Source organism: Choloepus didactylus, chromosome 3 (assembly GCF_015220235.1).
Source record: "Choloepus didactylus isolate mChoDid1 chromosome 3, mChoDid1.pri, whole genome shotgun sequence".
NCBI classification, from domain to species: Eukaryota; Metazoa; Chordata; class Mammalia; order Pilosa; family Megalonychidae; genus Choloepus; species Choloepus didactylus.
Window position 1 is genome coordinate 169,243,570 of NC_051309.1, and position 22,836 is coordinate 169,266,405.

Below are 22,836 nucleotides of genomic sequence, written 5' to 3' on the forward strand. Positions count from 1 at the left end.
TCAAGCACTTGTATAGGTGGTTGCTTGTCCCTTGAATGATTTTGATTTTGACTATAATATTTTTTTAAAAGTGATTTTATTTGCCAACCAGCACAAAATTTTGAGCGACTTATTTCTTTTGCAAAGAGCTGGGACCTGCTGTGCTCACGAGGTGGAGTTAACAATGAAAGGCACACTTAAAGTGCCAAGTGAACTGATCTGTCTGATGAAGCTGCTGAAAACAGCTCTTTTTAAATGCTTGCAGATGTGGGTTCAGAATTAGGGCAATTACTGTGAAGTGTCTGCAGTGGCAAGCTGCACACAGTCAGAAAAAGTGCATTTATATATCAGCAGTTATGCTTCTTTGTCCAAAACTAAGATATCAGTATCACTCCTGAAAACATTTACTGTTTACAGTACTTGGATGAGTGAACACATTCACTTGAAAGGACTGACTGTTACCATGAGAAAAAAGGGCCAAGGCAGGACACCATCGCTGGCTTTAAAGGGCTCCTGCCTCTCCCCTCAGAAGCTCCCTCAAACTTAGAGTCTCTCCTTTGGGGATTCAGCCTTACTGGAAGTCGTTAGGTTGCGTTATTGAAAATTCAGAGGCCATTACCTTACACAACCACTCAGAAAAATGCAATAGAAAGTCTTAATTTTGTAAATGTTACATACAGTTGTTATCTGTGGACACACCCCAGCATTTATGATGTTTTTATGTTTCCTGCTCACTAAAATGGACTGTCCTAGGATTCATTTTCAAGAAGACATCTTCATAACATCTTTTAATACAGCATGTGCTCTTCTCTGATTTTTTTTCTTTCTGTTTTTCTTTTTTTTTTAAAGGTCAACACCCACTTTGAACTGTCATTGATCAGGTTGTTTGTTTGATGTCTGCTGCCTTTTTCTGCCCGAGACCAGACCTAATTTTGAGACGCTGTTTTCCAGATGCCTGGATTCAGGCTGCCCCATTTCAGAACATCCATTTGCATACCTCCATGGGAATCCACTTTTTCTGAAAACCAGCAGTCCTGCCATATGCTAAACTTACTTGAAAAGTATATATGGGAGTGGAAACTTGGTGTGCGAATATTAATTCAGTTTTTGGTGCATTCACATATCGTAGTTAAGGAAGAGCTCTTTAAGTACCAAGTTATGAGAAAGGCTGATGGGGCACTTCTGACAAACTCTATACCTAATTTTAAAAAAGTAAATAATAACAAATATTTCTGATTTTGAAAACAAGCTATGGATTTTGCCAGTAATTTTGCCAGTAATGTTTGATTGTTTTTTTAGTGGGAGATAGGAAACAAGTGAGGGAATTTGTTAATTCATTAATTCACTCACTTAAAAGCCATACTAGTTTATTGAGCATATACTTGATTCTAGGTTATTGGGTTACGCCATCACCATAAAAATACCTACTTCCTTTTTGGGGAAAGACAAGTAGTATAAATGCATGATCCATTTAAATTCAGGTAACAATCTTCCATAGTAAGCAGGAAATTAATTGTGATTGGGAAAATGATTCATTTATGCATGATCTATTTTTAAATAGTTATTCTGGCTACAGATACATAGGTTGTGATTATTTCTTTTTTTCTCTCCAGTTGAGAATTTGATCTTTATTTTGCAAGTGCTTGGGGGGAGAGAGTGTGTTTGTTTTTGACTATTTGTATTAGTAATTTCTGTCAGCTAATCAACAAATGAATTCAGTGCACATTCACTTTATTTTGTTGCTGAATAAAAATTCCTCCAGTTTTGTTACCACTTCTTCCCCACCTTCTTGCACTTGCCATTTCTTACTCCCCTTTCCCCTCCTTCTCATCTTCTTCTTCAGTTACTCTATGACCACTCAGATTTTTGAGTGAGAGGCACTATACTAAACATTTCACATACATTGACTCTGCTCACCAATGCAGTGACTCCAGGTAAGTATTCTGTTCCTTTATTTTGCAGATGAGGAAACCAAAACCCAGAGGTTAACTTGTGCAAAGTTACTGCAACTGCAAATCAGATTTATTTAGTTGTTTTTGGGGGGTACTATGTGTGAGCGAAGACTGTGTGTGACTGACTTACGATATAGGGGAAACCAAGTGAGTTTCCCTGTCTAGTTTTGCCTCTTAGCCAAAGAAAGTGACTTTTTACCTCATCCACTCTCATTTAGGCCACTTTAAAAATAAACCCTCTGTAAATATTTATGAATGTCTGCTGACCTCTCTTATTGAGTAATGCAACAAGTAGGAGAATTTAATGCTTTAACACAAGAGCTGTTGAGTATATTGTAAAGGTAACAGGAACTACTGCAAGTCATGCAACTTGGAAATAGAGAAAGATTATGTTCATTTGGTCTTGCCAATGTTCTTTGTTTCCTTTTTAAATAATAATAATAGGAAGTGCAGAATGTACTAACACAAGCTAGGCACATGATAGTAGTTCTGTTGGTTGCTATTTATCAGATAAGCACCACAGAATGTACTTTAATCCAATTTACCTATGGCTTCATGTAATATTTTCGTCTTCTAAAAGCAATTAAAAATAAAAGTGTACCCAAAGTCTTTCGTTTTCAAGGAAATGTTAAGTTATATTTCTTAGAGAAATCTGTAGGTTTTCCCACATGTAAACTGAATACAATTTGAGTAATAGGGAAATTACATAATTGCTTTGTGTAGTGCAGCAGTTTAAACAAAGTTGATGCTCAAAAAATATACCTTCAAAGAATGAATGAGACCAGAAAATTTGATTAGTGCACATCTGAATTTGGATGATTCAAGCCCCACAGAAATTAACATGTTAAGAAAAGTAGATCTTAAATTTTGTTAGAAATGTTACATAGATTTGATTCATCCCTTACTTTGATTTGAAGGAAAAAACTTGAAAGTTATAAGATGACAATGTGAGGGATGGGAAATTATGAGATAGTATTTCCTGAATTATCTAAATCATTTATGTAAACTTTTAGTTTACATCACAACCTTTCTTGCGTTTTCTGGTTATCCTCTTTGATTTCAGATAACAGGTCAAAAAACATCTCCTCACATTGTTTGTCTTCTCGTAAACTAAGGATACCAAGAAAGGTGTAAAGTTTGAAGAGAAGTCATTAAAGCTTTCCTTCAAGAATAGTGGCAGATACATCTTGAAGAGTGCTGGGGATTTTAACTGTTGCATCTCTGTGCTATCTGATGGCTAAAATATTCAGCATCATAGAGTCGGAACAAAATTAATTTGTCTAGAAGTTAGAGAAGATGTAGTGTTGTGAATTGAGAGGCATGGAGAAGCCTTTGTTGACTCAGAATTTCTACTAGCATCAATTACCATATTGCCTGAAATTAATTCTCTTGGGTAATATATCTTTTGCACTATAAATTCTCCTGCATAGTCTAACATATTTAACCAATTCACACGAGAGTTAGTGATATTTCCAAGGTGAAGGGTGGGCTACAGGAAGAACGGGAATAAGTCAGAAAATTTAGATGAAAGTTTATAGAGACATATTTTGCTTCCTTTAAGTCTTTGCTCAGATGTTACCTTCTCCACCAAGTCTAGCATGATAACTATGATCACTATATTTAATTTTGCATCCTGCTCCTTCCTCCTCAGCCCTTTATCCTTCTCTAACTTTTCCTGTAGTGTTCATGACCTCTGAATGTAGAATAAAATTTAGATACATTATGTTTATTGTTTGTTTCTACTAGCTAAAATGTAAGCTCTATGAGGGCAGGATCTTCATCTGTTCATTGACTTAAGAAAGTCTGTTTTGTTCAATGACTTAGGAAAGTGTCTGGGATATTGTAGGCATTCAATAAATATTTGTGGTAAAACTCCTCTCCCCAAAAAACATACACAAAATGAATACTTAAAGGTTGACTCAACATTCCCAAATATTGCTAAGATAAATAATTTCTAAGATAAATAATTCAGTGGAATTCAGTGTGATATTATCAAGAGAAGATTCTTTTCTTCCATGTGCTACTGTTTTCTATTATAACTCTCCTCTTGGAAGCAAGGGGGATGATCATTTCAGGAAATACAGCTTAAAAGATAAAGGAACTTACTTTAATAAAAAGAGATTGGAAAAATGGATTGACTTATGGCTAGGGGATTTCTGGGGAAGTGACTGCTCTTCTATTTTGTTCAGAGGAACTGCGTTTTCTGTTTGTACCTCACTCATTTAATGTTGTTATGGATTGATGGGTGTTTTCAGGAAACTGAATTTATTACAAAATCTGTGTAATTTGACTTACTCCAATTGTAAGAAGGATAATAGGGCCTGGTGAAAGCATGAATTGATTTATACTATATTGTACATATATTATTAGAATGTTCTAAATCAAAGGTTCTAAACTTCTAATCTGTAGACTAGTAACATTTCATAATAAAATGTAACAGCAAATGGGAAAAATTAGGATATCCATATCCTTCCAACTAACAATTCCATTTCTAGATATTTACTCTATTTTTACATAGAAATATAATTGTTAGCTACAGGGATATTCATCACATTCTTTATACTTGTGAAGAAACAACAAAAGCAATCTAAATATACACCAAGGTTTCAATATGTCTATACACTGTAATTTTATGCAGTTGTGGCATAGAAATACATTTATTGACATGAAAAGATATTTGACAAATATTAAGTCCAAAAAGGAGGTTTTAAAGCAGTATGATCTGGTATGCGTTACATGTACAAGTGGTACAAGTGGTTATCTCAGGAAAGGAGAGGATTGTTTTTCCCTTTTCTGTTGTTTATATTTCTGTAATTAGAATTTTAATGCCTAAAATGCAATGGAACTATTAAAATATAAATCAGTGTCTGTGCACTAAATATATTTTCATAATTTTTGAATGTATCACTGACTTTTGGTATTGAAAAAAACTTGTGGTCTTTGTAAAGCTTTTATCCTTTTGTTTGATAGCACCTAGCTGTGTCTGTTTGGAAAAGGAGAACAATCTCACATTTTGTAAATGCATAACTATATAGTATTTTGAGTGTGGTGTAGATACGGAAAGGACAATAGTTATTGATACATGTATAATGCTTAAAGAACAAAGAACTTACTTTTGCAAACATTACCTCTCCTCTTGTATAAGGCATTTCATTGCTCTCCTTATAGAAATAAGCAGTTTTAATGCTCCTGTGGTTTATGCCATTTTCCCAAGATCATCTGAGTACCAAATTTTGGGCTCTGAAATTCAGGTCTCCTTGCCTACCAAAGTCAGGCTGTTTTTCTTTACTTTCACTGTTATACATAATTTCACACAAGTAGATGGTATCTTCTGAAGAACACAGGGTGTTTTTAAAAAGGCCTCCATCCCACCTAGACTGAAGACATGCCACCATTTGGAATTTTTCCCTTGAACAGACAGAGGTATTGTTTTAAGTTTCCTTGGTTGCTTCAGCAAATACCATGCAGTGGGTTGGCTTTAACAATGGGGATTTATTGGCTAGGAGAAGGCCAAATCAAGTCTAAATCAAAGCCTTATCAAGGTGATGCTTTCTTCCTAAAGACTGGTGTTTTGTATCTGCCCACTGGCCACCCTGATCCTTAGCTCCTCTGTCACATGGCAATGCAAATGGCAGCCTCTCCTGGCCTCTCTCTTCTCTTTCAAGTTCCCTTGACTTTCAGCTTTTTGCTTCCAGTGGCTTTTTCTCTCTTTCCAAGCTTTATTCCTCTTTTGAAGGAATCCAGTAATAGGATTAAGACCCAATCTGATTGAGTTGGGCCATGCCTTAACTGAAGTATCCTCATCAACGGGTCCTACTTTACAGTGGGTTCACACCCATAGGAATGGATTAAGTTTGAAAATAGGTTTTCTGGGGTACACAGCTCCAAATCACCACAGGTATTATAGCCATGTGCAACAACCTTGACAGCATAGCTTCTAAGGGAGTAAGGGAAAATTTATTATGTCCTACCATGGCAATATTTAAGGTACTGTGCATTTCACCTAACTATAGTGGCTAGTTTCTCTTGTATTCCCCTGGCAACATACAGGGATTTAAGATGAGTTGGATTGAAATTCAGAGGTTGATATCCAAGCTTCTCATATTTTTGTGAATTTAAAATTGGAAAAGATAGCTGGGAACTTGTCAGCTCTCTTCTACAACTGGCCATATCTTGAAAAATGGATCTTATCCTCAGCTCCCTCTTTTTTTGTACATGTTTCAGAAAAATAATACAAATTCTATCCAAATAAGTATAGTTATATTATCATAACTATTAAAAACATAAAATATTTATAAATATGATTTTCTTTCACCAATATTATGCATATTTTGAGCTACTGTGGTTAATAAGATAGGGATATATTTGAAAGTTGCTTTTGGCACCTCATGCATAATTTATCTAAGGACATCTCAAACTAGTAGGTTAAAAACACAACTTGTGTTCTCACCCCCCAGTCTACATCCAACAGTCTTTCCAAATTCATCTGCTGTTGACAACAGCCTTGTAGTTGCTCAGGCAAAAACCTTTAGTGTCATCCTGGATTCCTTCCCTACTCTTACACTCTGTATACAGTCCATTAGCCATTCACGTTGAATTTACCTTCAGAATATATCCAGGTTTGGACCACTTCTCCGCGGCTCTGCTGCTCCTACTCTGAATCAAGTCAACCAGCATCTTTCACCTGAATGTTTCCAGGAGCCTATGAAAATTGTAACTCCCAGCTTCTGTCCTAGACCCTTTTTTTCCCATTCTCGTTATAGCAGCCATACTGATCCCTTTCACCCTGATCAGTTCATATCACTGCTTATATCACAAGTGTTAAGACCCTCCATCTCTTTCAAGTAAATGCCAGAGTCATCCCAATGTCCAACTAGGCCCAAACCATGTGAGCCTTATTACCTCTCTGACCTCATCCCTTTGCTGTTCCTACCACCCCAGGAATGCTCCTGCGCAGTCCTGCGTACTTGCCCTTCCCCCACCGGAGCTCACTTTTCCAGTTGCTCATAGCTCATTCCTCTGCGTCCTTCAGACTTGACTCAAATGCCACCTTCTTGGTGAGGCATTCTAACTATTGTGAGCTCCCATCCCCCTACCTTGCTTTACTTTTCTCCATGGCACTTACCATTATATATTTTACTTATTTATTTTAATTCTTATCTGTATCCCCTCCTAGAATATGTTTGTTCCTAGAGGTCAGTGTGTGTGTGATTTTTTTTTTCTTCTATTTTATTAACCGCCATATCCCTAGTGCCTAGAACAATATCTGGCATACAGGGACTCAAAAATATTGGATGAATATTTATTTATTAAGTCAAAATTGTTTTTCCAAAAACAAGATCTATTTCAGATATAAAACCATTGTTTGTACAGTCAGGGTAGCTATAGTCACTTCTTTTCTTTCAACTTTTCTGCTTATCTCTTTTGGTTTTATTTTCCAGGAAAGAGGCACAATTAGATGAAGAAGGACAATTTCTTGTCAGAATAATATATGATGATTCCAAAACTTATGATTTGGTTGCTGCTGCAAGCAAAGTTCTCAGTAAGTTGAATGTAGCCTTCCTTCTTGGCTAAGCTACACATAGAAGCTCAAAGAAATGAGTCACCCAAGTCCCATTGGTTATGCAGTTTGTGCTTTGCACCACCCTGGAGCCCAGGGCATGCACAGCATTTGTAGGCTCCCACTGTGCTGAGTCCTATCCTTTTATGAGTTCTTCAGGGAATGGAGCAAAAAGCGGGCTCTCTTCCCCTCTCCACAGGAAGCCTTATTTGGGGGAAAGAAAAGAATAATTGATACATAATGCATTAACTTTGGTTACAGTTCCAACAATGCAGAAATTACACATGTGCAGTATGCACAAAATACTATCCTTAAATCTCTTTTGCCACCACAAGTTATGTTAGCTATGGTAAAAGAAACAGGAAACCAAACTCTGCATTTGAAAGCTCATGCTGAAGAAGGCAAAGTTCAAAAGGCTTCTTGGAGAAAAATTTGTTCTAAAAGTAGTATCTGAAATTATCCCAGAGTGCCTAACTAGGCTATAGTTTGGCTAGAAAAGAATGAAACTTTTTTAGCTTTGCCAAAGATAACTGGAGAAGCAAATATATCTAGCACAGAGTACAAGAATTACAAAGAAAGAACGATAGATAGTAATAATAAGAAAAATATTCAGCCTCATTAGTAACTGAAATGAAAACAAATGAGATAACTTTTTTCATACAAATTTGTTGATTTTTAAAATGAAATATTTAATGTGCTCAAGGGAGAACAAAAGGAGAAATAATATACATTTTTAATACGATGGCAAATTCAGACAAACTTTTTTGAGAACGATTTGGCAATGAGTCACTATCTTTTTTTAAAAATGTTCAAATCCTTTAGGAATTCATCCTAAAGAAATGTTTAAGTTTCTTTGAATTAAGATTTATGGATAAGTGTTTTCTTGTCAGAGTTATTTATATAATTAGAAATTGAAAGCATGTACATTTTCAATAAGAGGGAAAATAAATTGTTACATTCATAAGTTGAACAAAAGAGCAATTGAAATTGATGCTATAGAAATTATATTAAAATTAAAAAAATAATGTTAGGACATTAAGAATAAAAGCAGGATATTGGGTACATGTTATATGCTCCCAACTTATTAATTATACATATTTACATAGAGGAAAAATTTAGGCGGCTCTAGGTACACCACAATATTAATAGCCACATGCATACTTGATGCTCTTAAAAATCTATATTTTTCAGAAAAAACAAGTAATACATTAAAGTATGTTCTTTAAAAAGCTCAAAATTAATTAAGTAGTTTGTTATGGGGACCGAAAAACAGATTGCTTTTTTTATAAGTACAAATTTAAATTTTTAACTTGTTATGTTGTCTTCTCAAATTTCATCGTATACTCCTGGCCAGATTTTTTTCATGTGATCCATGCCCACTCTGCACAAAAATTGAAGATATTTTGAATTATTTTAATATACAGCTATCTTCATTCTTTCCAGTAACAATATTCAACCTATAATACATTTTTCTCTCAAACCTATAAAATAGATCTCAATGCTGGAGAGATCCTTCAAATGTTTGGAAAGATGTTTTTCGTCTTTTGTCAAGAATCTGGTTATGATACAATCTTGCGCGTCCTGGGATCTAATGTCAGAGAATTTCTACAGGTAAGAAATTTGAGGTACCGTGATGTAAAGTTCTGAGGTAGTAGTTCTTAAAAAACACTGTGAAATACTTGTGTTCAGCCTCCTGAACCAGGGTGTTTTTGTTACTGAAATGAAATCATAGTGATCTTTTCCTAATTCACATTAAAAAAATAGTTATTGGATAGCCTTGAATACATTTTAGCATTTTTGCTTCATATTTTTAACTTAGTTTTTGTTGACACTGAATGTGCAAGTCTCTGAAATTAATGTTCTCTGATACACTCAACAACCACCTGTTGTGATCTGTTCATCTGCTTTTTGAAACAATGTTTATACATGCTAATAGTTGTGGTTTTATATTTGAGAGATAGAATATAGTCTTATTTTCTCTTTGTAAAGAACTCTTAGTTTGTGTAGTATAATTAAGTAGTTTAACATTATTTATGAAATTCTGCAAGTAGCTTTTTGTTTAGGAAAGATCACCAAGTCTTTCAGGTACCACCAAAACAAATTTGAGAACCATTGCTCTGAGTTACATATTAATTAATCTGATATAGGAAGGAAAATAGGAAACCTTTCACAGTCAGTTTCAGGTGGACTAAAAGACTAACCATGCAATCAAAGGCCTTTGTCTTATACTCTTGCTAAAATTACCTTAAAAGTTTTTGCTAGTAAATTATACATTAGATAAAAGACTATTTCTGGGTCTTCTGTGCTATTTTAAGGACTGGCATTTGTGAGACTCTCTTCTTGAAATGTGTTAACATTGAAAATTATGTCCTTGTTTGCAATGGACTTTTCTAAACCAGCTGCTGAAAGCAGCCAGATCTTGCTGGAAAATGATGTCAGTGCAATACTAGCTGAACTGAAGCCCAGTTCTCAGGGAATGTAAACTACTCCCCATCCAACTGCATTATTGATTCAACAGCCAAAATAAGAACTTTAGTGTTTAATCAAAATGCCTATTGTTTACACAGTAACATTTTTCTTGTAAACTTAAAACAGCTTTAAATCAAAATGGAAATGGGTTTGCAGTTGCCTGTGGTGGATTTACCAAACTACTGGTGTCAAAAAGCTGCCATATCCAAATGCAGTTAACTGCCAGGGGATATTTAAATTAAAATTTAATAGGCTCCACTTAAGTGGATGATTTTAAATGGATTAAAATGTGATATTAAAAAGTATTTGGGGATTTTGGATTTTTGTGTATTTTTAGTATTTTTGTTGACCACCCTTACCCTGCAGTTGTTTCAACTTCCAGGTGTTCCATCTTAATTTTAACTTTCTGTCTCAATGGTCCATTTATGTAACAAAAGCAAGTAAGTCAAATGCTTTCACTAATTGTTTTTTCTTTTTTTTTTTTTTTAACCACTGTAAACATCTGCTAAGCTGCTTATGGGACCATAAGAGAGCAAGCAGCCTTGGGGTGTATTTCTCTGTATTCTAGAGCTATTCTGTCCAGTAGGATAGCTCAACCACATGTAGCACAGTTGAAATGTGCTGCAAAATATTAACTGGGTTTTGAAAAGTTAGAACAACCAAGGAATGTTAAATCAGTCATCAATAATATTTATATTGATCACATGTTGAAGTGATACTGTTATATAAAATATATTATTAAAAATAATTTCACATGTTTCCTTTTCCTTGTTTTTAATGTGGTTACTAGACAGTTTAACAACATGAGGCTCACATTATGGACAGCTTTTGTGACTCACTTCATTTCAATTAGAAAGCAATGTTTAAATACTTCTTTAATTTTTTTAATTCAATTTTAATGAGATATATTCACATACTATATAATCATCCAAAGTGTACAGTCAGTTGTTCACAGTACCATTATATAGTTGTGCATTCATCACCACAATCAGTTTTTGAACATTTTCATTACTGCAAAAACAAAAAGAATAAGAATAGAAATTAAAGTAAAAAAGAAGACGCAAAACATCTCATCCTCCCCAACCCCCCCATTATTCATTTACTTTTTGTTGCTATTTTTCTACTCATCTGTCCATACACTGGATAAAGGGAGTGTGAGCCACAAGGTTTTCACAATCACACTGTCACAAAGTATAAGTTAGATAGTTATACAATTGTCTTCAAGAATCAAGGCTACTGGGTTGCAGTTCAACAGTTTCAGGTATTTCCTTCTAGCTATTCCAATACACTAAAAACTAAAAAGGTATATCTATATAATGCCTAAGAATAAACTCCAGAATGTCCTTTCAACTCCATCTGAAGTCTCTTAGCCACTGAAACTTTATTTTGTTTCATTTCTCTTCCCCTCTTTTGGTCAAGAAGGCTTTCTCAATCCCTCAATACTGGGTCCAGGTTCATCCCTGGGAGTCATGTCCCACATAGAGGGGAGGGCAGTGAGTTTACCTGCAGAGTTGGCTTAGAGAGAGAAGCCACATCTGAGCAACAAAAGAGGTTCTCTGAGGGAGACTCTTAGGCACAATTATAAGTAGGTTTAGCCTCTCCTTTGCAATAACAAGCTTTATAAGGGCAAGCCCCAGTGCTTGCGAGAATATCAGGACTTCCCCAAGGGGGGAAATTTAACATGTCGACATTTTTCCCCAGCCCCTCAAGGGGGCTTTGCAAATACATTTTTATTCTCTACCCAAATTACTCTATAAAAGCCAACCAGATCTCACTCCCTATTCAAAGTCCCATGTAATTATGGTGTTTGAATAAATTGACCACACAAGTTAAATTATATAGTGTGCTACAGAAAATATAAATTTTGCACCAAATAAACATCACTTCCTTTGTTCTCACACAGAAGTTGAAGTTTTAAGCACCATGTTTTAAAACTTCAAATACTTTTTTTTAATTAAATTCAGTTTTATTGAAATACATTCACACACCATACAATCATCCGTGGTATACAATCCACTGTCCACAGTATGATAACATAGTTATGCGTTCATCACCACAATCTATCTCTGAACATTTTCCTTACATCAGAAAGAACCAGAACAAGAATAAAAAATAAAAGTGAAAAAAGAACACCCAAATCATCCCCCTATCCCACCCCATTTGTCCTTCAGTTTTTATCCCCATTTTTCTACTCATCCATACGCTAGATAAAGGGGGTGTGATCCACAAGGTCTTCACAATCACACTGTCACCCCTTGTAATCTACATTATTATATAATTGTCTTCAGGAGTCCAGACTGCTGGGTTGGAGTTTGGTAGTTTCAGGTATTTACTTCTAGCTATTCCAATACATTAAAGCCTAAGATGTGTTGTCTATATAGTGCATAAGAATGTCCACCAGAGTGACCTCTCGACTCCATTTGAAATCTCTCAGCCACTGAAACTATTTCGTCTCATTTTGCATCTCCCTTTTGGTCAAGAAGATACTCTCAGTCCCATGATGCCAGGTCCACATTCATCCCCGGGAGTCATATTCTGCATTGCCAGGGAGATTTACACCCCTGGGAGTCAGGTCCCACGTAGCGGGGAGGGCAGCGAGTTCACCTGTCGAGATGGCTCAGTTAGAGAGAGAGAGGGCCACATCTGAGCCACAAAGAGGTACTCAGGGGGAGACTCTTAGGCACAATTACATTCAAGTTTAGACTCTCCTTTGCAGTAACGAGCTTCCTAAGGGCAAGTCCCATGATCGAGGGCTCAGCACATCAAACCGCCAGTCCCCATGTTTGTGACAACATCAACACCAGTCCAGGTGAGGATGTCCAACACATCCGCACCTTCCCCCAGATCCTCGGGGCTGGGGAGGAGGAGGCTGTAAATATATTTTTTATTATCTGCCCAAATTGCTCTGGGATGTGTCACTATTTCACTCCATCCTATACTAACCTACCGTGTGTCACTTCCTATTCAAAGTTCCATGCAACTGTGGTGTTTGAACTAATCGACTGTGGAGTTGTACCGTTTAGAAAATTTAGATCCTGTACCAAATAGATATCTCTTCCCTTGGTCTCATATGGAAGTTGAAGTTTTGAAACACAATCAGTTTCAACCTTTACCCTTTGGCCTGGCTTGCCCTGGTCTTAACCAGACCTGCTTCATTCATATACTAACTGAAGTCTGGGCTCTTTTTCAGTTTTTTTTTTTTTTTTTTTTTTTACAGTGGCTGTATGCACTAATACCGACATTCATATCTGCTGAGCTCTAGCTCTGAGTTTCAAGTGTCTCAGAGATATGCGTTGTTCCAGAGACCAATCAGGTTATATGCTAGGGGATCAGCATCTCAAAGTTTAGAGATAGGCATTACAATTCAAGGATAGAGTTAACTGCTGTAAGAGTTTACAATCTAGGGACTATTACAATTATTATGTCCAAGTAAAACTTCAAATACTTTTAAGTCCTTTTTACTCAGAGTTAATAGGAAGCTTTAGATAATATACTATATACAAATTTACTTTTTTTTTACTTTCAAATGTGAGAGTGTGAATAATGAAGAAACTATAAAGGATATTATAAAATTTTCATCCATGTTGTAACCATTTTTTACCCAAATTTAAGAAGTTGATTCCACCTTCTGACTTTTAATTTAGGAAAAATATGTGGGGCTCCATGCTGCTAATATAGTAAATTTCTGCAGTGAATATATGGGATTTGAAAGCTCCATAAGAAAACAGCTGATACAGAATGTCCAATTTGATGCTATTTCCACCTTAATCCGTTGTTATTTCTACCAGTTTTATTTCTTATTTTTCATTGCATTATGGCAGATTGTATTTTCCAATTATCATTGCAACACTATCTCGCATCCCACATGTTCTTCTGCAATGTGCCCTCACAATTGCCCCATCAAGAAGTGGAGTTTCACTTCCCCTGAATGTGGGTTGGCTTTAGTAATTATTTCACCAATAGAATGTGGCAGAAGTGACATGGATGCTCCCTTTAGTCACCCAACCACCATGATCAGAAGCCCAAGGTAAATGAAGAGGCCACATGTAGGCTCTCATACACCAACTCCAGCTGAGCTGCAGTCATCAAATCTCCAACAACTGAGTGATCCATCCTGGAAAACTAGCCTGGTAAAGCATTCTAATGATTCCAGGTCCAGCTTCCATCTGACTCCAACCCATTGCAAGAATGCCCAACTGAACTTAGTCAACATAAGAACCATGAGATATGATAACAGTAAATCACTGTTTTAAGCCAATAAGTTACCAGTGGGTAACTGGAAGAACACTTATATTTTCTTTTTCCTTTTACGTTTTTTGTGTTAGTATGTCTATACTTGTATGTATTTTTACAGATGAGTCAATGGCTTTGAGTAGGACATTTTTGATGTAGATAAGATAATATATGACCTTTAGTTAGTCTAAAACACACACTGAAGTAACATCCTGAGGCAAATAGGAAAATATAACTCTGACTCTGAATCACCATGTGATTCAGGAGCTGCCTTAATCAGAGGTATTTTAGTAACCTTGATTCTCAGACCACTACCTACCATTTGCATCCTCTAATTTAGTTCAGTTAATCTAGAAAGTTTCAGAGGGACATCTAGATCCTGAATGTGATATTTTCCTCTAAATCTTTATGGTTAAAATAGGGGCCCTCCTGAATGCCTTTACCCAATGCTTTTTTGGTAGTATTACATTATTGCATTATTTATTCTTTACTTCCCCAACAATTTTACATTGTACAATGAAATTAAAATGGACATTGAAGGCTGCTTGGCTGACTATAGGAAAATAAACAGGTAATATGCAATCTTAGAGGCCAGTGAAAAATTAAAATATGGGCCTTTTTATACATGCATAGGAACCTCAGCTGAATAATTAAGCTTTCTTTCATTGTTTGTTGGGGACCCTGGCTCCTTCGATTAATCTTAGGATGATGACAGTCTTATTTATTCACTTGACTCACATGTTTGCGAGTTCCTCTATCAGTGTCTCTGTTGAGCCTGTGAAGGGAGTTTCCTTAATTTGTGTCATCTTCAGGTTTTGGCTTATAAAACACAGTGTTGTGATTTGGCCAGCCTACCAGGAGGTTTGATGGCTGATCTGATCCTTAAATGTTTGTGCAAAGTGTTATTTTGGGAAATATGAAGATTTTTCTGAAGAGTTGGAAAATCCTAGTACTTCCCTGAATTATTTCAAATAGTTCTTTGGAAAAGAATGCTCCCTTCACTTTATTTTTAACTTTTGAATTTCAAAAGGAACTACTTTCCCAGCATTTAAAATACCAAATTCTATAACCTGTAATGTTTAAGTTGACATGTGGGGACTCAGTTTTATTAAAAGAACTCATAAAGGAAGGTAAGAAGTGTTTTAGCATTGTAAGACTATTTTCTCTTTGGATTACTGGTATATTTTTCACAATTATACAAAAATTGATTAATTGTCTAATGTAGTATTATTTAGACTGGATCTTTTTCTTTCTTTCTTTCTTTTTTTTTTTTTTTTTGTTACATGAGTTTAAGACCAGTAGAATAAGTGAAATATATTACACAGGCAATTATTTCTGTTACTATTTTCCTTTCTTGTTTAATTAAAGTATTTATCTGGAGAGGATGGTAATGATATATCTGTAGTTTTAAAGATAATCACATTTAAATAATTTTAGTGATTGGTACAATTTCTTTTTAAATAAGGTTTAACATTATTTTAAAAAATATCTTTGTATCTTTTCAATTGGAGACCTATTTATCAAGGAGCAGCTCCAAGAAGGTAAGGCAGGACAAATAGCTTTAAAACATTAATGCTTTTGTTTCCTAAATCCGTGGAGAGTCTTAAATCTGGAACTTAGTTGCACTCATTCGTGCTGCTCGCCTGCTGACCTCGGTGCACCCCCTTGTCTGGGTGTTGGTATTCCACTCTATTTGGTCTTTCTAGTTTAGATTTTTTTCATCTTAAAATTCTAAAATGACTTCTTTCTATTAAACCTGCCAATCTTTTTTGAATCACATGATTCTTATAAATAAAATAATGGTATTGATCCTAAATTTCAGAGGGGTGAAAAATAAGAATAAAAGTGGAGGAAATGCTCTGTGCCTCCTTCTTTAAATGGAGAGAGATTTACAATGGCTGATGTTTAAGAGATTTCTACCAGTTCTAAACTTCAGTAATATTCTCAAATAACGTACACAACTCTTCTTATATTCATTAGGATGAGGGTTCTAGGAGACTGAAAATCTCTCTCCTTTAGTACTTTCAAGGCCTCATCTTACTAAACTATTAATGTAGCTTGCTTAGGAATTTTTAATTATGTGACCTAGAGGAAGAGAAAGGAGGTAGCTGACTCTTGGAGACTTTTGCCTCTTTAAATAGATAATGAGCTTATTTTTGCCATTCATATTGTAAAGAGAAAATTTGCATTTATTTTGAAACATACCAAGATGGTTAAAACATATGAAAATATAAAGTACTTCTAAAAGAAATGTTATCTTTTGTTTCCTAAATCTGTGGAGGGTCTTAAAACTGGAACTCCAGTACAATTTCCCAGGATACCAGAAATAATTTTGCATCTGTAAATGATAAATGATGAGTGACAAGATGAACTTAGCTTGGGGACAGCAGCATTCCTGAGCACAAAGAGTATGTTCATTTTGCTCATAGAAAAAGCAGTAAAATAATATCAGGACATTAAGAAATGAAATTTAAAACCTCAGTATAAACTTTTGGCATCTTGAGGAAAAATAGATGAATGGAATTGCTCTGTATCCCTTTCCTATTTTCTAATTTTATAAAGCAAAGAAGAATGACCTAAAATGTTTGAGGTTTGCTTGATTGTTTCCTGAGAATCTACTTGTGTTGGAATATATATGTTTATAGTTTTTTTCTTTATCTCTTTTGCTTTCCCACATATGTATAGATTTCTTTATAACTGGCCATGCAGCTCCTTTCTTTCTATACATGCTTCAATAGGCATATTTAAAAATAAAACAGAATACCAGTTTTGATGTGAAACTCTTATTATCCAGAATACAGTTTCCTGACTGCTAAAACTAATACCATACAATGTGTTTGCTTAAACAATGGGAATTTATTGGCTTATGGTTTTGAGGCTAAGACAAGTCCAAAGTCAAGGCATCAACAAGGTGATGCTTTCTCCCAGAATATTATGGCATTCTGGGTCTGGCTGCTGGCAATCCTTGGTCATTGGCTTTTCTGTCATATAGCAGCACACATGGTGGCATCTTCTTTCTCTTCTGCTTCTGTTGACTTCCAGCTTCTGGCTGCTCCCCATAGCTTCTGTGTCCATCTGACTTTCACTCTGCTTATAAAGGATTCCAGTAATATGGGTTAAATCCCATCCTGATTCATTGGGCCACACCTTAACTGAAGTAGCATTTTGAAGAGATCCTGCTTAACAGTGGGTCCACCTGAATGCAGACAGAGAACAAGAATGTTTCCAAACTGGGATATATCATTCTATTCATCATAGTCTTCCCTCTGGATCCCCAAAGACATGATCTTCACACAGGCAAAATACATTCATCCCATCACAACATCCCTAAAGCTTTAGGTAATTTCAGTAGCAATGCTAAGGACAAAGTCTCATCAAAATCAGTTATGGGTGTGGTCCATCCTAGGGCAAAATTTCCGTCTCTCTGGGGACCTGTGAAACCTAGAACACAAGTTATCGTCTTCCGGAGAGGAGAAATTGGAAGGAAAATAGAGTTTACAGGTCCCAAACTAGTCTGAAGTCCAGGAGGGCAACTCCAATAGATTTCACAGTCTGTGAGTCATCTTTGGATGGATGTTTTTCCCTCTGGGCCTGAGGGAGTACCAGCCCCACACTTTCCAAATGCTTGGGACACAGGCCCCACTCTCTCTGAACATTGGAGTGGTGGCACTCTCCCTGAATAACAGGACCAAAGTTCACCTGCTCCGAGTACTGGGACAGATGGCCTGCCCCCTCCAAGTGCAGAGGTGGAACTGCCCTTTCGACACACTTGGTGGACCTGTTATTTTGGCCCAAGGAGATGTCTTTGGTCTACCCTTGAAGTCTTGAAGTCTTTTTCCTTCTATTCATCCCTTCTTTGTCAGACTGGCAGTGGTTCTGCTCATACAAATTTCACAAAAACATTATTGGCTTTGTGTGCAATTCAAGTGAGTCAAAATCATCACAGAATAGATCCTCCCTGGTTCACTGCATTTCCAATCCTAACTTATGCTGAAATGGTTGGCTGGATCCATGTTCAGTGACACCTTCTTTAGTAGAGGGTTGTTCAGTTAAACCCTCACAGGAAGGTCCCTGATAGAGCCACTTCTGGCCCTCATCTCAGAGAACACTATGTGGATAAGCTCAGAATTTTCCAAACTTTGAATTAACCATGCTAAGTATAAAGTCTCATCAAAATTAGCTATGGGTGTGGTCCATCCTGGGGCAAAATTCCTATCTGTCTGTGGACCTATGAAAACTGGTTTCTTTGTGATTGAGAGAATATAGAAAAATACAAAATTTTGCAAAAAAAAAAAAAAAAAAAAAAAAGAAGACCTAAATAAATGGAAGAACATTCCATATTCATGGAAGGGAAGACTACTATAAAAGGGAAGTACAATTATAAAAATGTGCTTTCATCAATTGTAACAAATGTATCACACCAATGGAAGTTGTTAATAATAGGGTGGTATATGGGAGCCCTGTATTTTATACATGATAGTTCTGTAAATAAAAATTAGAGAAAATGACCAGTTCTCAGCTTACTCTTTTCCTCTTGCATTTTTCTATAACCTGCAAGGAGCAGCCAGGCTGCACCTTCCATACTTCACTTGGAAATCTCAGCAAAATATCAAGTTCATTGCTTACAAATTCCATTTCAATCTGACATCAAAACACAATATTACAAAGTTCTTTGCCACTTTGTAACAAGATTGAATTTTTTTCCAATTGAGAGTAGCACGTGCACCATTTCCTTCTACGATCTCATCAGAAGTACCCTCCAACGTCCATATTCCTACCAACAGTCGTTTCAAAGCAATCAAGACTTTTTCTATCAGGTGCCTCACAATTCTTCCATTTGTGGTTGCTGCAAACAATTATGATCTGACTATGAAGGAAGCGCATTTATTAGGGATATAAATGTATTCAAATGAAAATAATTTAATTTTTAATTACCCGTTATGTTTCTCATAATTTTGAGAGAGTAATACCAAGTATGGGAAGCTGTAACTAAAGAAATCCCAGGAGTGTTTTTATGTAAGATGCTATCTAAAAAAAATCAATATTACATTCAGTGGTGTTAAATCTTTTATGGACAAGACTATTCTTGTCAATCTAATTAATAATTAATTCCATGAAATATTAAACACCTGAAGAGTTGGTCACCACAAAAAGGCTTAAAAGAGGAGCATTCAGATTTACCTTTTTATCTCTTCTTGTTTTTAAGTGATACATTTAAGCAGTATTTTATCAATATTCTTTAATATTAATACCTTAATTTAAAATATAATGGTTCTGCATTTAATCATTTCCAATTTATCCTAAGAAATCAGGTCTTAGAAAAGTTGGGTAAATTGATTTACTAGGAAAATGACTGTGTCATGATTTAAACTTGAGTATATTTGATTCTAAAAGTCACCTTGCTCTTATTTCCTATACCATGCTGTGCAATTTGTGTATGCTACTATAGATGTGTAATGCCCACACGTACATCCTATGAACTAAATGTTATTTGAAAAGGCATGTTAGACCAAGTAAAATGTAAAGTTTACACCCTTTCTTCTTGTGATCCTTACACAAATCAATTTTGTATAGTGAGTTTTACAGGATGCTGGATAATATTTGACATGTTCTAAATTTATGGCAATGGGAACAGAAAATGTTTACTGGAAAATGCATTAATTTCCCAAGATATTTAATTATTATTTCATTTTAGCCTGAAGCTTAATCTTGATTGGATACTATTACTGAACAGTCAGAAATTATACTGCCTTACTTTCTAAAATGTGTTTTCAATTTCTAAAATATTATTTCACAAAAGCAAACCAAACATTTTTCATATGCTTAGTAATCTGACAAATTTTTTTAAATTGATAATTAGGTTTGAGGATTGTAGTGTAAACAGAAGGCTAATGTGTCATCTTTGTCTTTGGGCATTTCATTTTGTTGGTCATAACTTGCATATACAAGTGCCCCAAATGTCTATAAATATCCATATATTTGCTTTGGCCCTTAACTATGAAAAATGTTTCTTTTTTCTGCTTTAGGCATTCTTTTTACATCCCACTTGTTTATTATCCTTTCTTAAAATATGTTAGCTATTAATAGCCAAAGATGTTTTCCTTAATTATGCTATTTTCAATTTCTCTGTGGTTCTTGCCTTATAAATGTCTTGGTGAAGCAAGTGAAGGATGTGCTCTGTGAAAGTTCACTCTGCTGATCTGCCCAATAAGCTCAGTCTTGAGCCTTGTTTCTGCATCTCGCTTTCCTGAAGTCTGCTGTCATTGTGGAAGCATCATTTAAACATCACCATTTCCTCTTTATTGCAGAACCTTGATGCTCTGCATGACCACCTTGCTACTATCTACCCAGGTATGCGCGCACCTTCCTTCAGGTGCACTGATGCAGATAAGGGGAAAGGACTCATTCTCCACTACTACTCAGAGAGAGAAGGACTTCAGGATATTGTCATTGGAATCATCAAAACGGTAGCTCAACAAATACATGGCACTGAAATAGACATGAAGGTAATGATCAATAATGGAGACGCTTCTGTTTATTAAAAATTTTATGTGAATTTACCTTGAGTTTTCTCTGCCAGAGGACTTCCTCAGTGATATATATAAGTCATAACAAGGGAAACACCAGAAATCTATTTTTGGCTTTGGAATGCATTATACAAGATTTTTACCCCTGTGGCAGCAGATTTTTCTTGCTAATTATACTTAAGGCAATGTGAAATTTAGTTTGAATTTCTCTGAGCACGCACCAGCTGGGAAGCAGGAGAATATGTGACTAGCTGAGATATTGACTATAGAATACAATAAAACTATAATGTGCAGAGTGACGTTCTAACATGATTAGATGTTGTTTACTGATCAACTGATCATTGTTTCTTTGTAGAAATTTTTTTGTCTGTCCCAGAAATATGTTTGGAATGTCTCATTCTGTGAACTAAAAACTTTGCCAATTTTTTCTTAATGAAGTTTTCTTGGTCAAGGAAACCAAGTCTAGTACTTTAGAAATTGTATGGCTGTTGATAATACACAATTTTAATGTAGAGTGATAATTTCAGGGTACTTATATAGCAACCATGCAACAAAGAGAATGACCATATTTCTGTATCTTTGATGCAAATAATCTCGCCCAGTCAACTGCTTTTTCCATGCTTTCAGCATTGTCAGATCCAGATCCATTTTGCAGTGGCCCTAAGACTGAGCGAAGTAGACAGTGAAATATCCCCTTTCAGCTTTCTTTCTTTATGGAAAATCTAATAGGCAATACTTTCTTGGGTATCTAGCCACACAGGAAGCCCACAACTCTTAAGATAAAATATTATGCAAACATAAGTTGTAACTTTTCTATTATATTAGAAACGTATTCCAGATGTTTAATCTAGTAATGTCACATTAGATTTCATGGTTTTCTTTCTTTCAGAAATTGGTGTTGATTCTTACTTGGCACTTGGTGATGCCCAGGTGCATCGTTAGCTTTTCTATAACTATGTGTAACAAGATGTTGTCAAATCCAGAGACATTTAAAAATTAAAACCTTGGGAAGGATTGAAATTCACCCATGATTGGAAATCTCATTTGGAATTTAATCAAAATATCATCTACCTCTCATTTCCAACCTTTTGATCCTGATAGCAAACTAACACTGTATCTATACTGAGTGAACCTGTGTCAGGGGCTTAATGCACACTGTGGATTATTGATTTTTCTTTTTGTTCAGCTATACTGAGCAAGAAATAGATACGTCGAAACATCAGAAAAGAAATACAGTTGCTATGGTTATTAGAGCCTTAGTCATGGGAGGTTGATAACATTAGCATACTCTATATAGAATTCAAATTTTTCTTTAATTATGTGGTTCCCTTTATACAACATTTAGGTTCTCTTTCATTTATTCAAGAGCCCAATTATGGACTTCTGAAATATTTGCATTTTATAATTCTCTTTTGCATATTAAATTTTTTCAAAGGCAATATTTTAACTTCCTGAGGTAGCTTTATGTTGAACGTGTAAGTGTAACGGGTCTGGAACCACATAAAAAATATTAAACCATGAGGTGAAGTGATATAGCAAAGAAAGTTTCAAAATAGAATTGGAAAAGAAGTTTGTTTTCTTAGTTTGAGCAACACAAAAACAGTGGAATTGAGGAATTCATGAATAGAGCTGGGGCACATTAGAATTCATCTCATCTAAGCAAAATGGAATCAGTAGAACACCACTGTTAAGCTGAATTTTAAGATTGACTGTTTTGCTCATGAGACTTCAGGGAAACAACCTTAATGTGACAAGATTCTCAAATGAGGAAATAAGCATACCAGGCATAGTTGTTTAGTGGGACAGTTACATGTAACAATGATATCCTAATTTTGCCATGGAAGAATATATCTTTGTATATACAGTAGCATCCATGCTATTTATTCTGATTTGTTCTTTAAAGCTCAGAGTATGCAGCAGTGAACTCCTGAACAAAAATGTGAAAATTAGCAACACTTTTTCTTTGTTTGGCTATAACTGAAGAGATATTGCCCTACCCATTCCACATTTAGATTTCGCTACAGTTGAGTTAAGAGTTTTTCCTTTTATAAGAGAACACATTACTTGCAATTTTTTAAACTCAAAAGGAAAAATATTTTCTATGCTTTGATAGTGT

At 35.4% G+C, this 22,836-nt stretch overlaps 1 protein-coding gene across 2 annotated transcripts in view; it reads left to right on the plus strand.

Moving 5' to 3' along the window:
* GUCY1B1 (guanylate cyclase 1 soluble subunit beta 1) overlaps positions 1-22,836 on the plus strand; it is a 44,582-nt gene that overhangs the window by 8,201 nt on the left and 13,545 nt on the right. For both annotated transcript variants that reach the window (XM_037830880.1, XM_037830881.1), the window contains 3 exons: positions 7,373-7,473; positions 8,984-9,102; positions 20,502-20,699. In XM_037830880.1, coding sequence (XP_037686808.1) covers positions 7,373-7,473; positions 8,984-9,102; positions 20,502-20,699 — 418 coding nt within the window. The remainder of the gene's footprint in view (positions 1-7,372; positions 7,474-8,983; positions 9,103-20,501; positions 20,700-22,836) is intronic.